The sequence below is a fragment of the Poecilia latipinna genome, unplaced genomic scaffold (genome assembly GCF_001443285.1).
Source record: "Poecilia latipinna isolate Pla-1442-1.1 unplaced genomic scaffold, P_latipinna-1.0 Scaffold14, whole genome shotgun sequence".
NCBI classification, from domain to species: domain Eukaryota; kingdom Metazoa; phylum Chordata; class Actinopteri; order Cyprinodontiformes; family Poeciliidae; genus Poecilia; species Poecilia latipinna.
In genome coordinates this window covers 477889-498424 of record NW_015112630.1, presented here as the reverse complement: position 1 = coordinate 498424, position 20536 = coordinate 477889, and the positions used below count along the sequence as shown (strand labels likewise).

The following is a 20536-nucleotide window of genomic DNA, read 5'->3' as shown; positions in this document are numbered from 1 at the left end:
AATCATTTGGCTTAAACATCACATGTAATCCTGACTGGTACCTCTGAAAGCATTCAGATATCAGATCAATCTATCAGCTTAGACTCTATAATAACTCATCATGCTGGAGAAAGAACATTTCCCAGCATTATCTTGGACTAATGATATTTTCTGAGTCAACACAGCAGTGAGGCTGCAAAGCCAAACACATTATTTACATTCCAGACTGTTTCAGCTCCAACTGCAGCTCTCCAATTAAAGTGACCGTCGGTCTGCTGCCGGCACCTTGTTGGAGTCTTGAATGATCTTGACGTTTTCTGGACCAAACTTGTCGCCGTAGAGGGTGAGCAGGCGCTGCGAGATCTCGGACAGGCCGGTGAGTTTGGGCTCTTTGTAGATGTACTCCTTTCCATCCTCTTCCTCGAAGAAACCCTGCCGACGAGAACAGAAGCTCGCTGAGGATCAGCTCTGCTTTACAGCATGGAACATGCTCCACAAGATACACATCTGTCTGTTTATTGAACTCGCCGCAGCGAGTCGGTGAACACGACCTCGGCTTTAAGTGCTTCCAGTTAGATGAGCTACTTCTGCCAAGATTTCAACTTCTACTTTTTGATTTCTCATGTTGCTTTGTGAAGTGCATTAGTCTCTGTAATACTGCAACCAGCCCAACACCACACTCCACAGCCAGGATTGTGTTCTCAAGCTTCTCATTTTGCCTCTAACTATAACAAAAGTAATCATGGCCAAAAAACATATTTTAGTTCCAAAAACTAAAGTCTTCGTCCCTGTAAGCATTTACAAACTGTAATCTGTATTTTTGGCTTCCTCCTTGCTGAGCTGCGTTTCAGTCCGTTTCAGTTCCATCTTGTTTTCCTTAGGTAAAGATTAATCTACTGATTCAAGTACTTAGATTATTAAAATACCTTGAGGCAGATAATTTGCCTTGAATCTTCATTAATTGGTGCTTTACGGTTTAACGCGCCATGTTCCAGACGGATGATTATTTGTGTTGCGCAACGCTCTCACTTCTGCCTATAAGTTGTTGACGAATGCTAAGTGTTAGCATAACAAACGTCCTCTTTTCCTCGGACATGTCCACTTTTCATGTTCTGTCTGCTGACTGAAGACGAACATGTAAACTATAAGCTGGACTATCGACATTTTAATACATCTTTCTAAGCCTTCTGCTTTATTATCTTTATTAAACTGAATACAATTTCAATTTTTAAAATTTTTTCCCAGGTTGACTTAAAAAGTCAGATCCATTTTATAAGCTTCTGAGCCTATCACAGTATTTGCCAATGTTTTACTTTATCAAATTTTTTTTATTCGATTACTCGATTAATCATCAGTTGATAGATACAACTGTTGATTGATAGATTACTCAACTACTAAAATAATGGTTTACCACAGCCTATTTCACTGTGACAATGACATTCACTAGTAATGGTTGGTGATAGTCACTTATTTTATCATGATAGTTTGTGGTACTATTGTGATAAATGTAAAAATGATGTTACTGTAAGGCAGAGACAACCCCACAAACACAAAAACTGCTCTTGACAAACATTCCATTTGAATTCAGAACGCCACTTACTTAAATTAGAGAATGGTGCGGATTAACAACATTTAATCATATTTTTCAATTTACCGATATTTATTTATGAAAAATTCTTAAAAGACACAGTATTATACAATATTAGTGCATATAAACTTCTAGGTAATGTAAATTTTCCTGCAAAAATTCTCAGTAATAATTTGTCATTCCAACAAAAAAAAGAGGAAAAATTTACGTATGATTTGCGAGAGAGCAGTGACATTTATCCTGAGTGAAGCCTCTCTCCTGGATGAATAAACCCTGCAGAACGTACCTGCCCATAAAAAGCCACTCTGAAATACGTCCCAAGCAGCCTGCGGCCTGACTGGATCACCTCCATGATTTTGTTGTAGGCTCTGTGCAGAGTGTCATAGAGGCGGCTCAGTTTCTGAAACACAACCAGTCAGAAGAAACAAGTCATTTATAGGATCTGTTTCATGTTCACGGAGTAAACAGAGGATTTCACACAGCATAAGGAATTAATACACAGATAAGATAAAACCAGGAGCCGATGAAAACAAACACAGTCACTGCCGTGTCTCCCTCCACCCACAGCATGAGGCTGTCACAGACACGGATACGGTTGACGTCCCAAAATTAAGAAAATCTACTACAGTCAGTTTCAGAAAATTGTTCAATTGAACAAGAACAAGTTTCTATAATTCTTTGCTTACAAATGGTCATTTAACCTGTTGTTCACAGGTTGTCATTCACAATGACAGGGGTGTCAAACTCCAGTCCTCAAGGGCCGCTGTCCTGCAGTGTTTAGATGTGCCACAGGTAAAAAACAGTGGAATGAAATGGCTTAATTACCTCCTCCCTGTGTAGATCGGTTCTCCTGAGCCTTGCTAATGACCTAATTATTCTTTTCAGGTGTGGTGCAGCAGAGGCACATCTAAAAGTTGCAGGACAGCGGCCCTTGAGGACTGGAGTTTGACACCCCTGTCACTAGAGGACCCAAATTTGGGTCCTCTCGTGAATAACAGGTTAAAAATGGGTCTGAAGTTCTTGTGTGTGGCAGCACTGAGATTTTTTCTCTTCAGATGGAGTTTAGCAACGGTGGCGTTAAATGATTTGGAAAAGATTTCACTCTGAGGAGCATATTTACCATGGGAAATCAATGACTTTAAAAGAAGCCAGAGAGAATTTAATGATGACCGTATTTCAACTAACAGTGGAATTGCTGTTTTAATTCTGAGAATAATTGTTTACCGTCAAGTGAAGATTGACGGTACCAATGTTCACTTCAAACTATAACCTTTCCCTTCAGGTATGTGCTTCTTTGTGTTAGTCTATCGCATAGAAGATCAATAAAAGGCTTTAAGCTGAGCTTGTAATGGCACAAAATGTGCAGCTACTAAATACCTTTGCAAGACTCTGTAAGTAACCCAGCAGATTAAACTGGAAACTAAGACCCTCCACTGACTGGAAGGAGACGTATTAAGGAGAAGAGACGGTTTGTTTGGTCTGTCTCAGGTTACGGACTGGCAGCTTTTAGGACAAACTTTCAACATGCCTGAGAGTCAGGAGGAGAAAAAAACTAAATATTTTGTTAACAATGACTGACATCTAGCTACTACTTCAAAATAAAAGCATGTTGATGGAGATGTTCTACCTCCCACTGCTCTCAAAGGCCTGTTTTCTTTCCCTGGTGTTTAAACTGAAATAGTTTGAGCCGTTTTTAAACTTTTATGCAGCCTGTGAGGATGTTTTCCAGATGAAATGACCAGACAGTGAACAGCTTCATTACTGCTCAGCAGGAACATCCCTCAGGTATTTTTTACATGCACTCATGCTACCATAAACCAGAAAGTCTGGGCCCTTTTTAACACCTTGTAGCTCTCAGGCACGGTTCAGAATTGGTGCTACCATGTGGCTTCATCTAACCAAAGAAAAAACTTTCACTGAAAATTGTTACTATAGCCGAGTTCATTTGTCGCCTAGTGATTTAGTGTTCTTGTTAACTTTGAGAGTTTAGCACGCTTAGCAATACGCTATGTTTTAGCACATGGTGAACATCAACCTGACTGAATTTAGTGCTTTAATGATTTAGCATTAGCTTCTGCTAAATGTTGGTGTAGCACTTTAGAATTAACAGAACTAATGTTATTTTATTGGTGCTTTAGGATTAGTGCAACTACCTTTACAGTTAGAAGTTCCCACCACTGTTAACATGCTTTATCCATTTAAATATTTTGTGATTATGATGATCCACAATGTAAAGCACTGAGTGGTCAGTATGACTATTTTAGATTCAGTCCATTTACTATTTCCTGCCAAATCTACAGATATATGATTAAAACGTTACCTATTAAACCACCATCTTTACAAGAACAATGGTGAGTTATCAAGCTAGTTTAGAAACGTCACCCAGCGTTTCACAGTGACGCCCTAGTCACAGTGATACTGGAAAGGCAAACATGGAGCATTAAAAACAGTCTGAAATATGTTTTTTAATACAGATCAGTTCAGTGAGCAGACGATGCGTAAACAAGCTCACTTCATTAATCTGTTTCATTCTCTTGACTTTCACAGCCAGTCAGTTGGGGTCTAGCGAGTCCCTTCCTTTAGGACAGAGAAAATCAGTGTTGCGTAAAAAGCCCTTATGACTCAGAACAAGTCGAGCAGGTTGAGGTAAACGGCTCAGTGGGCGGAATGCTAAAAGTTTCACTGTCAAAGAAAGTGACTGGCAGGTCCGATTATGACAACAACAAACAAAACCTGAGCCGGACTGATGCGATACCTCGTATTCATGGCGTTTCTCATAGATGGGGATGATAAGCTTGGCGATGTGTGTGATGAGCTCATAACGCTCGGCTTTCCACAGGGCCTCCACACACACCTCCAGGTGCTCCACCAGGACTTCCTGAGAAACAGGACAGAGGGAAGGGTAAACTCTGAACTCTACTGTGATGAAAAGAGTCAAAATCAATGGAGCTAAAAATGTATTTTCTTAATAAAAAGCAGAGTCTTCTTTGACATATTATCAGAATCGGGGCTTTTGAAAAGCAAACAGTTGTGTTTATTATAAGAAAATGAAATCCCAGGGCTGCGACAGACTGGCGACCTGTCCAGGATGTACCCCGCCTCTCGCCCGGAACGTTAGCTGGAGATAGGCACCAGCACCCCTCCCGACCCCACTGAGGGACAAGGGTGTAAAGAAAATGGATGGATGGATGGAAATCCCAGGGCCACACCTCAGTGTAATACACATCCTGCATTCCTGTGTCCTCCTTCATGGCCGCTTCCTCCTCGATGTTAAGGGTGACCTTCTTGAACGCAGTCAGACCGCATGGGAACAACTCTGATTGACGAGGAGCAGAAAAAAAAAGAAATAAAAATTCTGACACGATTGATCGACTCGTACCAGCAGCAAAGGCACCGGCTCTGAGTAAATTCACATGAACACACTTGTCGCTTTAAGGAATTCACCTCGCACAAACACACGTAGCACAATGTGGGTCATGGCTACGTCATGTCATGACTTGGTCCCAAATGGAAGCAGATATAACTCAAAGATGCATGTGATTCTTTGCAGATAAACAACCCGCTGTCACTGCCGACAGCCGCCTCGCATTTGCTTAGCGGATTATTTTAAGGCGAGATTTGCATGAGATAGAAGCTAGTTGTGAGACGCTGTTTTGGCCAGACATCTCCTTTGCATGCAGCGGCGCACAGGGAGGTCTTTCGATGCTGGAGGACATTTTCCTGAAGTACCACAGCAGGAAAATGATCACTGAGGTCGACAAGTGATGGTTTTGCAGCCTGGTTGGCTGTCTGCAGTCCAGTCCGGGGTTGTAATAGTTTTGAGTTTTTGAACAAAATAGTTCAGTTTTACTTCATTGTGACTTTGTTTGCCTAATTCAGTTCATTTTTATTGGTTCTTAGAGTGTGTTTACTAGTTTTTATTAGTTACTATGGTAACTCTTTATTTGAAGGGGTGAGCATAAGACTGACATGACTGTCAAACATAAAGGAGTCTTCATGCAAATAAATAATGACACTTTGAATGCAAAGTTGACACTTTTAAAGAGTTTTTATGCAAATTTTATTAAAACTTACCATTAAAAGTGTCATTAACCAAATAATGCAAAGCTTACACTTTTAATGGACTTTTAATGCAACTTTTAGTGCAACGTATCATTAAAGTGTCATTATGCCAGAAAGTGAATGACGCCTTATGACAAATAGTTGTAAACATTTATGAACATGCCTTCATGTTCATGACCACTGTTACATTATTGTCACTGTAATGCCACGTTAATGACTGTGTCATGTTAGTCTTATGCACACTCCTTCAAATAAAGTGTTACCATTATTATTAGTTAAATGTTGTTTAGTTTTAGTTTAGCTTTTATTCGTTATAGTAGTTTTAGTTTTTTCATGCTAACAAAACTAAACAAACATGCTTAGATTACCTAAATGTAATCTTACCTAAGATTATACTCAGGTAACCTCAGATTACCTGAGTTCATTTTTAAGCGCAGAATTTAAAAAATCAGGGATACTCAACCAAAGGTACCATTTTCAAAAAAATGTATTAAATTATTGTTGAACAACCAACTGACTGGTGTTTTGTCTCAACCTCTGCTGTCGCCATTTCGCAGACTCGTGTAAGCCAGGCGTGCCGTAATTTGCCGACAGCTGATGTAAACCTCTTGTGAGGACTGGGAAGGGGGCGCAAATCAATTTCACCTCAGTTCAAAAGGCTAATAAATAGATTCATAAACATGAAAATGAAAGACATCATATCTATAATTTCAGCATGTTTTAGTTTTATAAATGCATGGAATAGATCCAGTTAGTTTTAGTTTTTTTCCCTATTAATTACCATTTTCATTTGTTTCAGTTAACGAAAATGTTAACTCAGTTTTAGTTTTTGTTGGTTTGTTAGTTTTAGTTCTCAGGAATCTTAAGCAGCCAATCACTGTCAAACATGACGCTTTAACCCAGCAGAGTTATTATTAGTCCTCAGGTGGGGATAAAAACAAAGGCTTGTTTTTGTGTTCAGACTTACTTTTTCTGTACAGATATTCAGCAACCAGCGCGGCCACATGAACGTAGCACATGGCAGCCTGCGAAGAGAGAGAGGCACAAACAAACCAACTGGATGGGTTCAGTTTGTCTCAGAGCAGAACGGGAAACAGAAACAAGCATAAAGGAACATAAAACTAACTTACAACTGAGGCCAAGACAAACTGGAATGGAATCTAACACTACGGCATACCTCATCCTGCCATCACAATGTCACAATGACAGAGCTAGTTGATGCATCGTCAGCTGGAAAATCATTTTCAACACACAAACACGCAATGCAGTCAGATCTGACTGTAAACACACACATTTTGTTTTCAAAGTTGTTTTCGGTTTTATATATATATATATACACACTCTCATATATATTCTTTTTTTTTAACCTAAAACCAGAAGAAAGGAACTTATTTTCAAAAAGTGTTCAAATGAAAAAAACTAAACATGTAAAAAAAAAAAAAAAATCTAAGATACAAGAACAATATAAGACCGAAAACAAATATGTTAAAATTTCTGGTTTTGTATTAAAAATGACAATTTTGAATCTTTAAATGCAGCAGTGTAATCTATCTGAACAACCACGCCTCCTCTTTGTTCGAAGATATTTTTACCTCCCTTATCACGCTATCTGTTCTGGGTGGTGGCTGACTATGTAATCCTCTGTATTTCATAATATTTATACCACAGAAAACGTGTTATTAATTAGGAGTTCCTAAAGGGTCAAGCTGACTTAAGAAGTCAAAATATCACTTTTGACTATGTGTTGTTTTATATATTTACTTCTTTTTTTTTTACCAGTGTAGGAAAAAATATATAATTTATAAAAAACTTTCTTTTTTGTAAATTCAGCTTGGACTTTAAATGGGACCTACAGAAGAGGATTAGGGCCACAAAAAAAAGCAGAATTCTGTCTTGGATGGACATGAAGAAAAGCTCCTCATTGCAACTGGTAAACATGGTGGAGGGCACGTGATGCTGTGGGCCCGAGGCTCTGATTGGCTGGTATTAATATCAGAGTGAGGTTAAACAATTTAAGTGTGCAGAAGGATATACTTCTCCAGTGGTTCATAAAACAATTAAAATAGTTTTGAGATAGCCGTAGACACACTGAGTGTTGAATGATGTTTGCAGTTGTTAATAAAACTCCTTTAAGATCCTCTTCATGCTCCACTTGTTTCATATGGTCTCTTAGATGGAAACAACATGTCCAAACAGCCAATGAAAGTCTTACTGACTGTCCGTAATGGCCATTCTTATTTTGTCCTTTTTAATTCCAACTACTCTCCCTTAATTATTGCCTTCCTTAATTAGTGTCTTCAGTAGGAGTCTCAAATCAATCATCAGTTTATGGTTTTACTGTCCAACACTTCAATCAGCAGCTCGTACACATTAAAGGACAGCAGGGGGTGGATCCTGAGTGCTGTGCAGATATTTGCGCAGGGCGTGTATCTGAGAAAAGGGCTCAACCTCTTAAATATAAAACTCTCTCTCTCTCTCTCTCTCTGTTGTTCAAATTGTTGTTGTGTGACAAAGAAAGTGAAAATATTAAAAGAATTTTAGAGCACATTAAATCAATTAGCCAAGACAGCAATGACTGGTTAGAGCACATAGCCTTCGCAGGGTGTAAAAAAGACATAAATACGTTTGTAGCGAGAGCCCAGAATGAACCTGCTGCCCGTGTTTCCTTTCAGATACCTCAGACAGGTCTCCGTTCTTCAGGTGCGCTCTGGCCATGCTGTCCAGCCAGGTCCGGCGCAGCTCTGGTGTGCTGGCATAGGACAGCGCCAGGCTGTACTGGAGGTCCAGGAGCATCTCGGGGTCTTTCTCGTGCTCTCTCATCTGGGCCGTGGCCATCAGAACCGTCCGGATCCGCATGGTCAGACCCTTCACCTCACCGGGGAACGCTGTGGACTGCGGGGCACGCAGCAAACACACAACTTCATTAACTCATGTCAGGAAATGTGTCAACAGACTAATTTAACACAGTGATAAGAAATATCAGCTGTGTTTTGACTGACCATATAATTGCTCAGTTTCACATTTTGAAAATAAATTTGCTCAATTTCGAATAATGATGATGTGTGCTTTTGGCCGTATCGAAATTAGAACGGAAATAATTTTTTCACAAGTCACATGAGAAACAGCTGGATGTTGCCACTAATTATTATTACTTATATTATTTTAACATTATATTTGGATTTTTTTCCCTTGTAATATTTCTCTTTTTCTTTGCACTTTGGTGCAGTTTTAAACCGGATTTTAAAGTGCTACATAAATAAATTTGACATTGGCAAACCATGAAGAAGACGAAGACAGGAAGTAGTTGGAGGATCATGTTTTTTTAATGGCTTATCGTGTGAATAAACTTATTCATGTTATTTTAAATTAATTAATTACATTGAAACACAGCAGTTGTGAAATTGTGTTTTGTCGACTGTAGGTGGAATATTGACAAAGTTTTAGGCACATTTGAAATGGGTACGCAGATTTAAAACCTGCTTTAACCCAACAAGGCTCCTGATTGGCTACAGTTGGACACCAACTGTATTGAACAGTTAGAAATTAACTTCTTTAAACTAAAATTGAGCAAACCTTAGACTAAACCAACTATGAAGCACAGAGGTGTCAGAATCACACTGAAGACACATAAACCCTTTTTCTTCTCCTCATTGTCTGAAGTCAAATTAGACCAAATTTGTAAATTCAGATTTTTTTCTAGACAATAAGAAATAAATCTGATATTTTCTCCCTTATTACTGTGGCATGTAGCAAATAAAAATATTATTGGTCATATTATTGGTCATTCAACCTGACCTAAAATATGACCAGTTTGGTCTAATTTAACTTCAGACTGTGAGACAAAAACAAAAAAAAGGTGTGTGTGTGTGTGTGTGTCTTTCTATTGGGTGTATGTAAACTTCTGGTTTTAGCTGTTGAGATACTGAAAGCGTTGTACAAAGTAGGCAACATAATGAAGAAGGGAAACTACCCTCAAATCCCTCAACTTCCCCTCCAATCAGCAGCCAGACAGTTGGACATTGTTTCAGTATATATTCAATACTATGTTGGTGAAGCGCTTTAGCATTAGTGGAACTAACGCTTCTGATTAGTGCTATAGTGTTAGCAGCACAACTAAATTTGTACTTAGCGGTGCCCACCACTAACAACAATAATTCCACACAGAAATGGTTTCCGACTACCCCTAGAGGACGCTAGTTTAATAGAGCTTAACAATTCTGCTAACAAAAGTCATAGATGCATATTTCTACCTAGATATATGGAGTTCATGATGACTCCAAAAAATGTGTGAAGAACATTTATCCAAATGTTGATGAGGGTGTATGTATATATTTGACCTTGTGCTAATTAGGGAACAAATGAACTCAGCACTAGAACCACTGTCAGCCTATCAGGCCCACAGCATGATACATCCACCACCCTGACAACAATATGTTCAAACCAAATTCTTACATTTAAAAATAGTTACATATGTACTTCATATAAACACTCCACCCTGAAAAAGGGACCAGTTAAATCATGAAAGCTATATTAATATGACTTCTAGGCCCATAACTGAACCTGCTCAGGTTTTAGAGTAAACAAACCAACAACTACAAACAAACTGGTTCTACTCCGGATTTCAGTTTGATCAAATCTGAAATTAAAGAACAACCAGACTTGGACCACAAAGGTGTCTTTGAGCAGAATCCTGCTTTTATGGGACAATTTTAGGGAGCATCTCGTCTACCTTCATAGCCTTGTCGCTGTTTGCAAAGTTGTTGATGATGGAAAGCGACTCCTGGAAACGGGAACTGCCTGTCAGTGCCACGTCAGAGATCAGCTGGCTCACTGCGATGATGATCTGCGGAGGGTAAGAAAGAAAAAACAACAAAAAAACACGGGACACAAAAAAGAAGAAGAAAAAAACAGTTTAAATGCTTTAAATAGGGAAAAAGTGAAGTGAGAGTTGTGAATGTTTGTATTTAACTCATCTCTCAGAGAAGCACGTGACTGGACCCATCGGGTGGACCTGACGCCCTACCTGCAGGTGCGTGCGCAGGAAGGTCTTCCTCTTGGTGAACTCGTAGTTGTTTCTCATGAGCAGGTAGAGCAGTGCCGACGCCTCGGCCCGCAGGACGGCCAGCTTGGAGACACAGCATTTGAGCACCTCGCAGCACAGGTCCTCACACAGCGTCACACGGCCCTTAAACAGCACAGACGGGAACTGTGGGGGCGACGGAGGGGGCAGTGTGTTAGTCAGTGGATTAAAAGCAGATCCAAGACAGCCACTGAGATTAGGACATAAAGTTAGGAACGGCACGAAGGGAAGTGAGCAGGAAACAGCAGAGGAAATTAGAAAGCATAAGTCTGAGGCACGATGCACAGGAAGGATGAAACGCTGTGGACGCGCTTCTCTGAAGGAGAAAACATCATGAGTAATGTTCTGATTCTAACTTTGCTTTGCAAACAAATAAAAAAGATGCCACTAAGAATTCCCTTGTGATTACAGAGTGTGTACAGAGTTCTCCATGTCAGACATTAAACATGCCAAAGCAGGGAACGGCATTAAAAGGAACTCATAAAAACACTGGTACAGAGCAAACAGTACAAAGGATTCACACCTTTGTCAACATTAATATGTTTAATTAAATATTTTTCTAGAACTGAGAAAGACTGAAGGAGAAATCAGATTTTCCGAAGTACTATAACACAGCTGATGTTAACTCAACGTTAAAAGTGAAGAAGCATCGACTAAAAGTGAAAAACAAGGGATAGAGATTCCTTGATAGGGTTTCTGGAATCCAACAGAAACGACCAGATAATCTGCAGTTATGCTTCACATGGCCTAATAATTTATCTGATCCAAATCTGAAACCAAAATGCTGCCGTCTCGACAGACCAAATCGAAGTTGTAGTTTACAGTTTTGAGACGCTCCATGAAAAGGAGGAACTCTATGATTTATCTGCTGACCACTTTTCAGAGTTGCTCTAGTTAAATCCAACTGCTTTAAATCACTGGTCGGTTTATTGGGAACGGTACAAAGAGTAGTTGACGGTCAACTCTTAAAGATAATTTCTGTTTCATATTTTAGAGAGAGAATGGATACCCTCCTGAAGTAGTCACTCCTTGTTTTTTGTGATCTCTCTGAGCAATGTGCTGCTGCTGTGCAGTTCCTGCATGTTAGCGGATTTTTCTGTGTAACGCAACTCAGAAAAATATTAGTGGAAAGTTCACCTGTTTGCACAGATTTTTTTATAGACCATATCTATAATATTTGAAAGAAAACACAGAACAGGAAGCTGAAACACCTAGACTCAATGCTACTTGAAACACTACTGGTTGGTGTTTGCAAAGCAGCCAATCCAGGAGAGCCATTTATTTCCCTTCGCGCTGATTGGGTGTACTCCCAAGAGTGGAAATAAGGAAGACTGTCGTTGTTAGCTTCTGCTAAGACGGTTATCACTATGTGTATTAATGTATATTAAGCCATATTTGGTGTTTGAATTATTAAAATATGTAGTTCTGTTTTTGTAGTATTTCTGGATGGCTGTGATCTCTAACCGCCACAAATACCACAGATCTCCAAGCTTTGAACATTGCCTGGTTTAAGTTTCACCAAAACTTAAGCCAGGCACAGAGACATTTCAGCAGAAAAGCAACCAAAAGGCACAGGAAAGAAATCATTTGAATTTAAGTCATTGCTTTAGTTTTCACCAAATATCATGTTGGCATACTGATTTAGCTTTAGGTTAATTATTTATTGTTTAAAAGAAAAGATTTCCATTGCTGACAGGAAGCTGTAAAAGGTCCTGTATGCAAATTTGCAAATTTGAAGTTTTTGAGTAACACCCAAAATGATTTTAGTGGAACGTCACTCTGAACACACCGTCCCATCGATCAACTGTTCAGCCATCATTATAGGTATAATTATATTAGACTGCAGAATGACTGTTGATGGGGGGGTGGAGGAGAAGCCTGACGATGAAAGATCAAAGGACTCAACCTTCTGTTTGATTGGTGGAGCTGCTGTTGTTGGATCTTTATCCAAACTGACATGAAGCACAAAAACAAACCTCCCTTCTTCAGCCCTCTGATCCAACTTGGGTAACTGCTTTCAGGTATCTGGGAAGCAGTTGCTCACTTCCCAGAGTTCTGGGTAACTGGAATTCAGTTACCTGAGAAACTCAGCAACCTGAATAAGCAGCCATCTAGTTAAAAAGTGGGAATTTCAACATGACGACAGCCAGAGACATTGCCTGCAGTACGTCTTACAAACAGCTATTTAAGCTTTACTTTCCGTAAGTAAACACAACTTTTGATTTGTTCAATTTAGAGTTGCAGATGTTAACCCTAACCCTAACATTCTCACATGTGTATCCACCACAGCTTGCAACTGTAAATGTGAGGAGCAGCCATGTTGAAATGCAAAGTCGGCCTGTCGTGTTTAGTGTGATGAGAAAGAGTATTAGCCTTCACAATATTGCAAATTGCAGACGTTAACCTGGCGCAATATGCAATTAATCAATTAATCGCATGATAAATTAAAATCAGCTTGATCATTCTGATTTCTGAATATTCAAAAAATATTGATGACCATTCTGATCATCAATATTTTTTGAAGGCCAATTTGATAGAGACTTCATGATCCATTTTATTTATGGTTTTGGTTGTGTGTTTTTTTAAATTTTATTTATGTTTTATTTATTGACTTTGAGTGTTTTATTTTGGGTATATGATACATCTTCAGTGTTAAATGTTCTCCACAAATTTAAAATTTGTCTTCCAGAGATCGAACTTCCATTAACAATACATTTCTTGAAAATGGTTCCACAACAATATTATTGTTTATTGCAATAACTATTGGAAGAATTTGTCGTCCAGTAAAATTTCCGTATTGTGTCATGCCGAGTTACAGATCAATTTCCCAGTTCAGAGAAGAAATGGAACGCAGCATTAATCTAAGAGAACATTTGAGTTCAGCAGATCAAGTCTCACTGCAGCTGCTTAGCATAAGGATGAGACGAAGAAGCTCCTCAGTGTTTCGCACTCTGTTAGAGCGACAAAGTGCAGAAACTGATATCACAGGATGCTACTTGGAAGTCGTCTTTTGGGAAGTGTGTGCGCTCACTTCACTTGTCTGGGCTTCCCGAATTGAGTTAAAAATGTAAATAAGAAATAAAAAACATTGTATACAAGAGTGGGAAATCTAAGATGGAGTGTAAACTGGGATAAACATGTTGAACAAGAACAGAGAAGAGCTTCTCGTTCAGGATGTGAAAATAAATAAATAAATGTGAATCATAAAACCTCAAACACCTGCTGTGTCCAAACCGAGACAACTAGTCACCTCTGTGTGTGTGTGTGTGTGTGTGTGTGTGTGTGTGTGTGTGTGCGTTTGTTTGTAATACCTTGTGGGGACGATTTTCCTGAGATATACTACGTTGTGGGGACCAATTGCTCCTTGTGGGGACCGGAGCCTGGTCCCCTGACCCAAAAACCCTGTTTTTGGGTCAGGGGTCAGATTTAGGGCTAAGGTATGAAATGAGTTTTGGTTAGGGTTAGGGTTAGGTATGTGATGGTTAGGGTTAGGAAAAGGGTAAAGGTAAGGTTTAGGCTGTAGAAATGAATGGAAGTCAATGGAACGTCCCCACAAAGATAGCCAGACAAACATGTGTGCGTGCGTGCGTGCGTGCGTGCACCTTGTTGATGAAACCTCGGAGCGCGGCGAACACGTGTCTGATAGCAGCTTCCGACTGGCCCACCTTCAGGAAGGTCAGGTAGACGTCAAACACTTTCCTCATCAGGGGGTTGTGACCGTCACTGTCCAGCAGCTGGGTCTGCAACGAGCACGGGTCAGCCTCGTCGTCACCATGGTGTCCATCTGCAGGTGTGGCGTGTGAGGGTGTGTGTGCTGACCTTAAAACACTGGGAGAAGAGAGAGAGGACGTCCAGGACACTCAGGGACACCTCAGTGGAGATGTTGCCCTCCAGCAGAGCCTGATGGTGGATCTCTGCCTCCGACGGCCCCGCCCCTTCAAACACAGACACAGAGGAGTTGTTTATTACAAAAACATATTCAGTTGGCGTTGCAGATTCACAATGTGTCCAAAAAAAGAGAGGTTTTCCATGTTGTCTCCTCTTCTCTAATTTGATGATTGACAAGTGATGAACCAACACTACAAAAAAAACCCAATAAATCTTACCAAGTATTTTTACGATACTAATTCCTCCATATTAATGAAAAAGTACTAGTTACACTGACTGATCATTTCTCCTAAAACATGACATTTTCCCATGTTATAAGTGAAATAATCTGTCAGTGGAATATTAAGGCCTTAACACAAGCTCCTTCCCATAAGTTACTTGTAAGTTAGTTTTGTCTAAGATGTTTGCACTAGAAACTGAAATGGAAACTAGACCAAAACTTCTTATTAAGGCTTTCCGGCCATAATGAGCAGAAAGCTTGAAACACTGTACCATCTGTCAAACATGGCGGCGGCTGCATCATGCTGTAGGCATGTTCCACTTCCAGTGGCACTGAAGGCCCGAACAAAGAGGCTTTATTGGGCACAAAATGGGTGTGGACAAAATTAAAGTCGTTTAACCAAATATTTATCCACTTTTTTGCAACTGACATCATTTTTCTCTTGGTTTGCATGTTTGGACAAGAACTCGCGCTGGTTTTGGATGCTGTGCAGCTGGGAGGATTTTTGCTCAGACTTTTTTTTTTTTTTTTAACTTTCAGACAGTTGATATGGTGCATCACTGTAAGATGTTGCTTTTACAACTGGGAGCACCTGATTAGCATGTCAAAAGATCAACTGATACCTGAACTATGACCCCAAACCGCAAAGAGAAGGAGGAAGTTGAAACCATCCATCGTGACAGACCAGACTCTTAATGTTTCAGGCGGAGATTTGAAGAGAAGAGGCAAAAGCAAATGAGGTGGATTAGTAGTGATGATGTCATCGAATACATGTTACTATGAAATATGACCTTTGCTGCCCAGATGTTGAGCTGACAGCGTTTCATGGACATCTTCAGATTTGCAACAAGACTGACTGCTACTGGAGATCCTTCCTGCACCATCACTCATTACTCTGGAACCTCATGACTCTTTGAAGATACTTGGATGAGATTTAGGACAACGTTTAAATTCCATTTAGGATATCTGAGATATTATTGAATTGTGATGTTATTTATTTCTCTAACACACAATTAACAGATAATAAATGGACCTGTGACATATTTGTTTTCTTTGGTGTGGAGGGTATTTCTGAGGCACGTTTTTATAAAAATGAAAATCTGTTTAAAAAGATAACACCGAACACAGGGGATTGGTTTCAGAAACGATTGAGTCCACATGAGGCTGCACATACAGAGTAGTTTTAAACATGCTACACACCAATAGAGGACAGTGTAGCACAAAGTTAACACCTGTCAGCCAATCACACTGCTTCAAAACAATCACGACTTCTTGTTAAACATGACGCCAGGAGCTTCATTTGTGTCAACAGTTCTAGTTATATAGGTTAGACCACAAAACGATGTTGAATGGGAATCCTGTCAAAGCAAGTATGCCGATAGATCGCTGCATTATTTGTCACAGACTGTAATGCACGCGACCCTAGGTCTCTGTTTTCAAACACAAAACCCAAATTTCTCAAGTTACTTTTATAACTACTAATTTTTAGTGATATTAAACTGAGTGTGGATTAAAGGCCAAACCGTATAAAAATGTATTTGTCATGTTACATAGGGTCTAGCCCTGAGGCCTACGGAGGCATCAGACATTCAGGCACGTCATCCATCACTAGTGGCAGCTTTCTTCATATCCTGAACATATGCAAAAAAAAAACAAACAAACAAAACAGCAACACATTACTCTGGAACCTATGTTGCTGATTCGAATCTTGACACAAACAAGTTAGGCAAGAGGACGAGCGTGTGTCTGCAACGGAGCCAACCTGTGTTTACATTTACAACAACATTCAGAGCTTTACAGCCAATCCGTCTGGCATTTATCTTCTTTCATAGAGATCCTCAGCTTGCAGGTAAATGACATAGCGGATCACGCATGGTTGCATTCGTCTGCATGTTGGTCACGTCTGCAGTCACCATCCTGAACTGGTTCCAACACCGTTACTTTTTGGTGTACCTTTGCTTGTTTAAGGCCAGTCTGGGACCCACTCATGCTATTTGTGTTTCTTTAGAAGGCCTCAAGGAAGAACAACACAGACTGTCAGATAAGCCACCTAATCTCATCAATTACCGCGTATCGGTGAAGCAGAAACCATGTTTTCATAGCTGCCGTCTTGCTGGTGCCAGCAGTTTGTTAGCTTGCCACAGATGTAGTCACATCTGTTTGCTGGCAGTAAAATAAAATAAATTATATGGTTAGCATTTCTAAATTAGCATGCAGGATAAGTACTTCCACACTGTCGTTTAAACATTTTATGATTTCAAACCCAGGTAATAATGATGGTGAGTTCTTTTTATTATTTGATGTATATTTCTTTGCCATGTATTCCCTTTATTATTTTTTTCTCCAACTGAAGACTGCTAGCATGCCACTGGACTGCCGTGACATGCTACCAGCTAACAGCATGTCACGGCAGCAGAGACGATATTCCACAGCAACATCAGTTGTTGGCAAACACTGCCGATCCAGTTCGTTTGTTTTTGCCGATCCTCTTTTAATTCTTCCAGATGCAGCAGAGAACTGTCCAAACATGCAACGTCTCAACTAAAAAAATATTAACTAAAACCTACAAAAAGAACAAATCAGAGCCTGATCATTTTATAAATGTGAGATTTTGAAAAAAATTTTCCAATCCATTTAAAATATGAACCCAACCATTACTACAAGGCAGCATTTTTCAACTGTTCGGTTTAGGTTGGCTGTAAAATCCACTATAGATTACAGATCGCTGGCTCTACAATTTCCTCTTCATGTCCTCACAAAACCCTTTCAGAAAGGCACCAAGCGCACTGAGAGAACCTGATTTGTTTCCACAGTAACATGAATACAACCCAATACTTTTGCATATCTGTTTCCACTTTACTAAACAGTGTCAGTTCCTTCCCAAGAAACGTTTGAGAGGGTAAACGTCATAGAGACGGTGTTTAGCATACTGCAAACCGGAGGAGAAGGTTACCTATGTTGAGGGTGAGGGAGGTTTCCATGGTGCTGAACTGGTGATTCTTGGTCTGCATCAGGCTAGCGCGGTTGTAGCGCATGGCCGGCATTGTCTGAGACTTCCTGTCTGAGGAGAAGAGCTTCGACACGCATACGTCCTGGCTCCTGGACCGGAAGGCAGGAAGGATTTTTTGGTTAATATGCAGATGTGATCAGAACTTTTTTTTTTCACCAGTGGAAGGACAGATCAGAACAGAGCTGAAAAAGGGCATTTGAGTCCAGCTTTTTTTTTATTTTTTTTTTTTTTTAACACATTCTCTCTGGTATATATCATACAATCACTTAATTTATTTTGTGTATTCTTAGTAACTGACCACAGTTTTTGTAAAAATAAATAAATACAACTAATCTGTTTTCACTTGTCAAAAATGTCAAATTGTATAGATGTAACATCTAGACATTGACATCTAGAGAGACCAATGAACCAAATGTTTTTGGACTATGGGGAAGTCGGAGCATCCAAAGAGAATCCTTCCATGTGTTCCAGGCTTTTATTTTAACACTATAGAAGTGGAGTTTGTCAAAATTGATTTATTTATTCTTCAAAATCATTTTGTTTCGTCAAAAATATATTTGACAATTGCACAATTAGATGCAATTTCAAATTTGAAATGTCAAATTTATTTTTGACATTTCAAAAATAAATTCTAATGAAAATGTGGAAATTTCGGAAAAAAAGTGCTTTAAAAAAAGTTTTCCGATGAGGTGTTTTTTTTTGTTTGTTTGTTTTTTTTTTTTTGCAATATCAAAAATGTGTTTATTTGGCAAAACTGCAACGGAAACAGTTTTTTTTTTGCATCACATGAGTTGTGATCAACAACCATATTTTGCCACCTGCACAAACCACGAAGAAGAAAAAGACAGGAAGTAGTTGGAGGATGATGGCGCAGCATGTCTTTATGTTTTTAATGACTTATTGCATTAACAAACTTATTCACGTGTGATTTTAAATGCCTTTCTTATTTAATGGAAACACCTCAACTGAGGATTTGTGGGGCTTTTCGACATTAGCAGAATATCAACAAAATTCTTCACATTTGTAATTAAAACATAGCTACATTCAGCTCAGCATTCAATGATCCTGAATGTCTCTGCTGTGAAGTCAACCTGCTGGATCCGAGATGAACAAAGAAGGACATATGAGTGGAGAGAAAATGTCAAATCCACACAGAAAAGATCCCAGAGGGAAAGCCAATGTGGAAGCTCATGTTTTACCTGCCAAGTAAAGTCAAACTTTTTTTTGTAAACTCAGTTAAGACGTAATCTGTTGAAAAATTGGACTGTAGTACAAACCCTGGGATCAGATGACATGTTGACAGATGACAGCTGATATGCCCAAGCTATACTTAAGTTAAGGTGCTGTCGGCTTACCTGCCAATGCTTCTCTTTCCAATGTATCGAAACTGGATAATACAAGTCCTGGAGGGGGGGAGAAAAAACATGGAGATAACCTCTTAAATTCACTGTTATTTCATTGCATAACAGAGAACAAGTTTTTCCCTGCTGGTGGCAGAGAAAACAACGTGAACAAAGATTAGGCGTGATGGGACAGGTTCCTAGTTTCACTACAAGCTCAGCGGGTGTAAACAGGCCAACATGGAGCGAGTTGGTTCTACTTTCACGTTCTACTCACTCCAGCAAGCTGAGGAAATTCATGATGTCCTGAGGGCTGATTTTGCTCCAGTAGGCCATCAGAGTCTCTGGAAGACAGCGTGAGTTCATGAGGCGACACTGAGGTGTATTCTGAATGGTGTGTGTCGGTCAGTGACTGACCTTCTGATAAGGTCTTCACGATGTGCAGGAAGGAGAACAGGAGACCCTTGATCTCATAGAGCCCCAGCCTGCCGGCGGGCGGCCCTGCGCTGCTGCTCATGGTGGAGCCGCGGCGCTGCAGCTGAAAGCACACACAGGAGCACGGTCACCGCGGCAAATCAGCACCTCTCGCAGCTATGGCGTGGTCAGATGACATTCATAAAAACAGTTTTTTCTGTGTTGGAATGTAAACCATAAAGCGCGCTCGGTGCTGCTGCCTGCATTCCTCCGGCTTCAGACACACCGGAGGGACTCTGCTGTCATCACAGCAGTCAGATCACTTCTGTTGGATTCCGACTGGGCGAGCTCCGGAGCCCGTTTTTACCGGATTTCCACCAACGTACTGGCACCCTCACCAGGTCAACAAATCTGTTATCAAACGCTAACAGAAGCAAGATGAAAAAATATTCGAAAACTAGCAGCTAATGACAAAAAAACATCCACATTTTACCAGCTGCATTGAGTCAAGCATTTTTTTTGTGTGTGGATGTTTTTGTTGTTGAACCTGTGTCTGTCTATAAACACACAGGAAACCAAACAAGTTCCCTGTTTGGGGCTTGTTTGGGTTAAGTCCCAGAGAGGGAAAACCTTTTAGCCCTGGTAAGCAACCAGGGATTCGCACTGACTATCTTTACTCAAAAGAAAAGTGTTCAGCTGAAAGCGCCATGGTTACATTCATTTCTGTTGATTTTTCTTGTTGTAACTTTGTCTGCATGAATGATTTATCTAAACTGTCAAATGGAAAAAGCTAGTAGGAGCTTACTGTCACTCCTACTGGTGTAAAAAAAAAAAACATATTTAAAATAAACAAACAATGCTTAGCCTGGTGGGGGCGCAAGTAAAGTCTGGTGGCCCGCCAGGCTGACAATACTGGATTGTGAATCAGGATGCATATCTGGTGATATGCATACAT

The 20536-nt window shown here is 39.9% G+C and overlaps 1 protein-coding gene across 3 annotated transcripts in view; it reads right to left on the bottom strand.

Annotated features, from left to right (window-relative positions):
- The window catches only part of dock11 (dedicator of cytokinesis 11), an 88894-nt gene that overhangs the window by 10869 nt on the left and 57489 nt on the right, over nt 1-20536 (bottom strand). For all 3 annotated transcript variants that reach the window (XM_015032003.1, XM_015032012.1, XM_015032007.1), the window contains 14 exons: nt 19585-19705; nt 19445-19511; nt 19183-19230; nt 17771-17916; nt 14529-14644; nt 14312-14449; nt 10653-10835; nt 10359-10472; nt 8306-8521; nt 6597-6654; nt 4777-4883; nt 4323-4445; nt 1854-1967; nt 265-411 (listed from right to left, as the gene is read on the bottom strand). In XM_015032003.1, the coding sequence (XP_014887489.1) occupies nt 265-411; nt 1854-1967; nt 4323-4445; nt 4777-4883; nt 6597-6654; nt 8306-8521; nt 10359-10472; nt 10653-10835; nt 14312-14449; nt 14529-14644; nt 17771-17916; nt 19183-19230; nt 19445-19511; nt 19585-19705 (1698 nt within the window). The remainder of the gene's footprint in view (nt 1-264; nt 412-1853; nt 1968-4322; nt 4446-4776; nt 4884-6596; nt 6655-8305; nt 8522-10358; nt 10473-10652; nt 10836-14311; nt 14450-14528; nt 14645-17770; nt 17917-19182; nt 19231-19444; nt 19512-19584; nt 19706-20536) is intronic.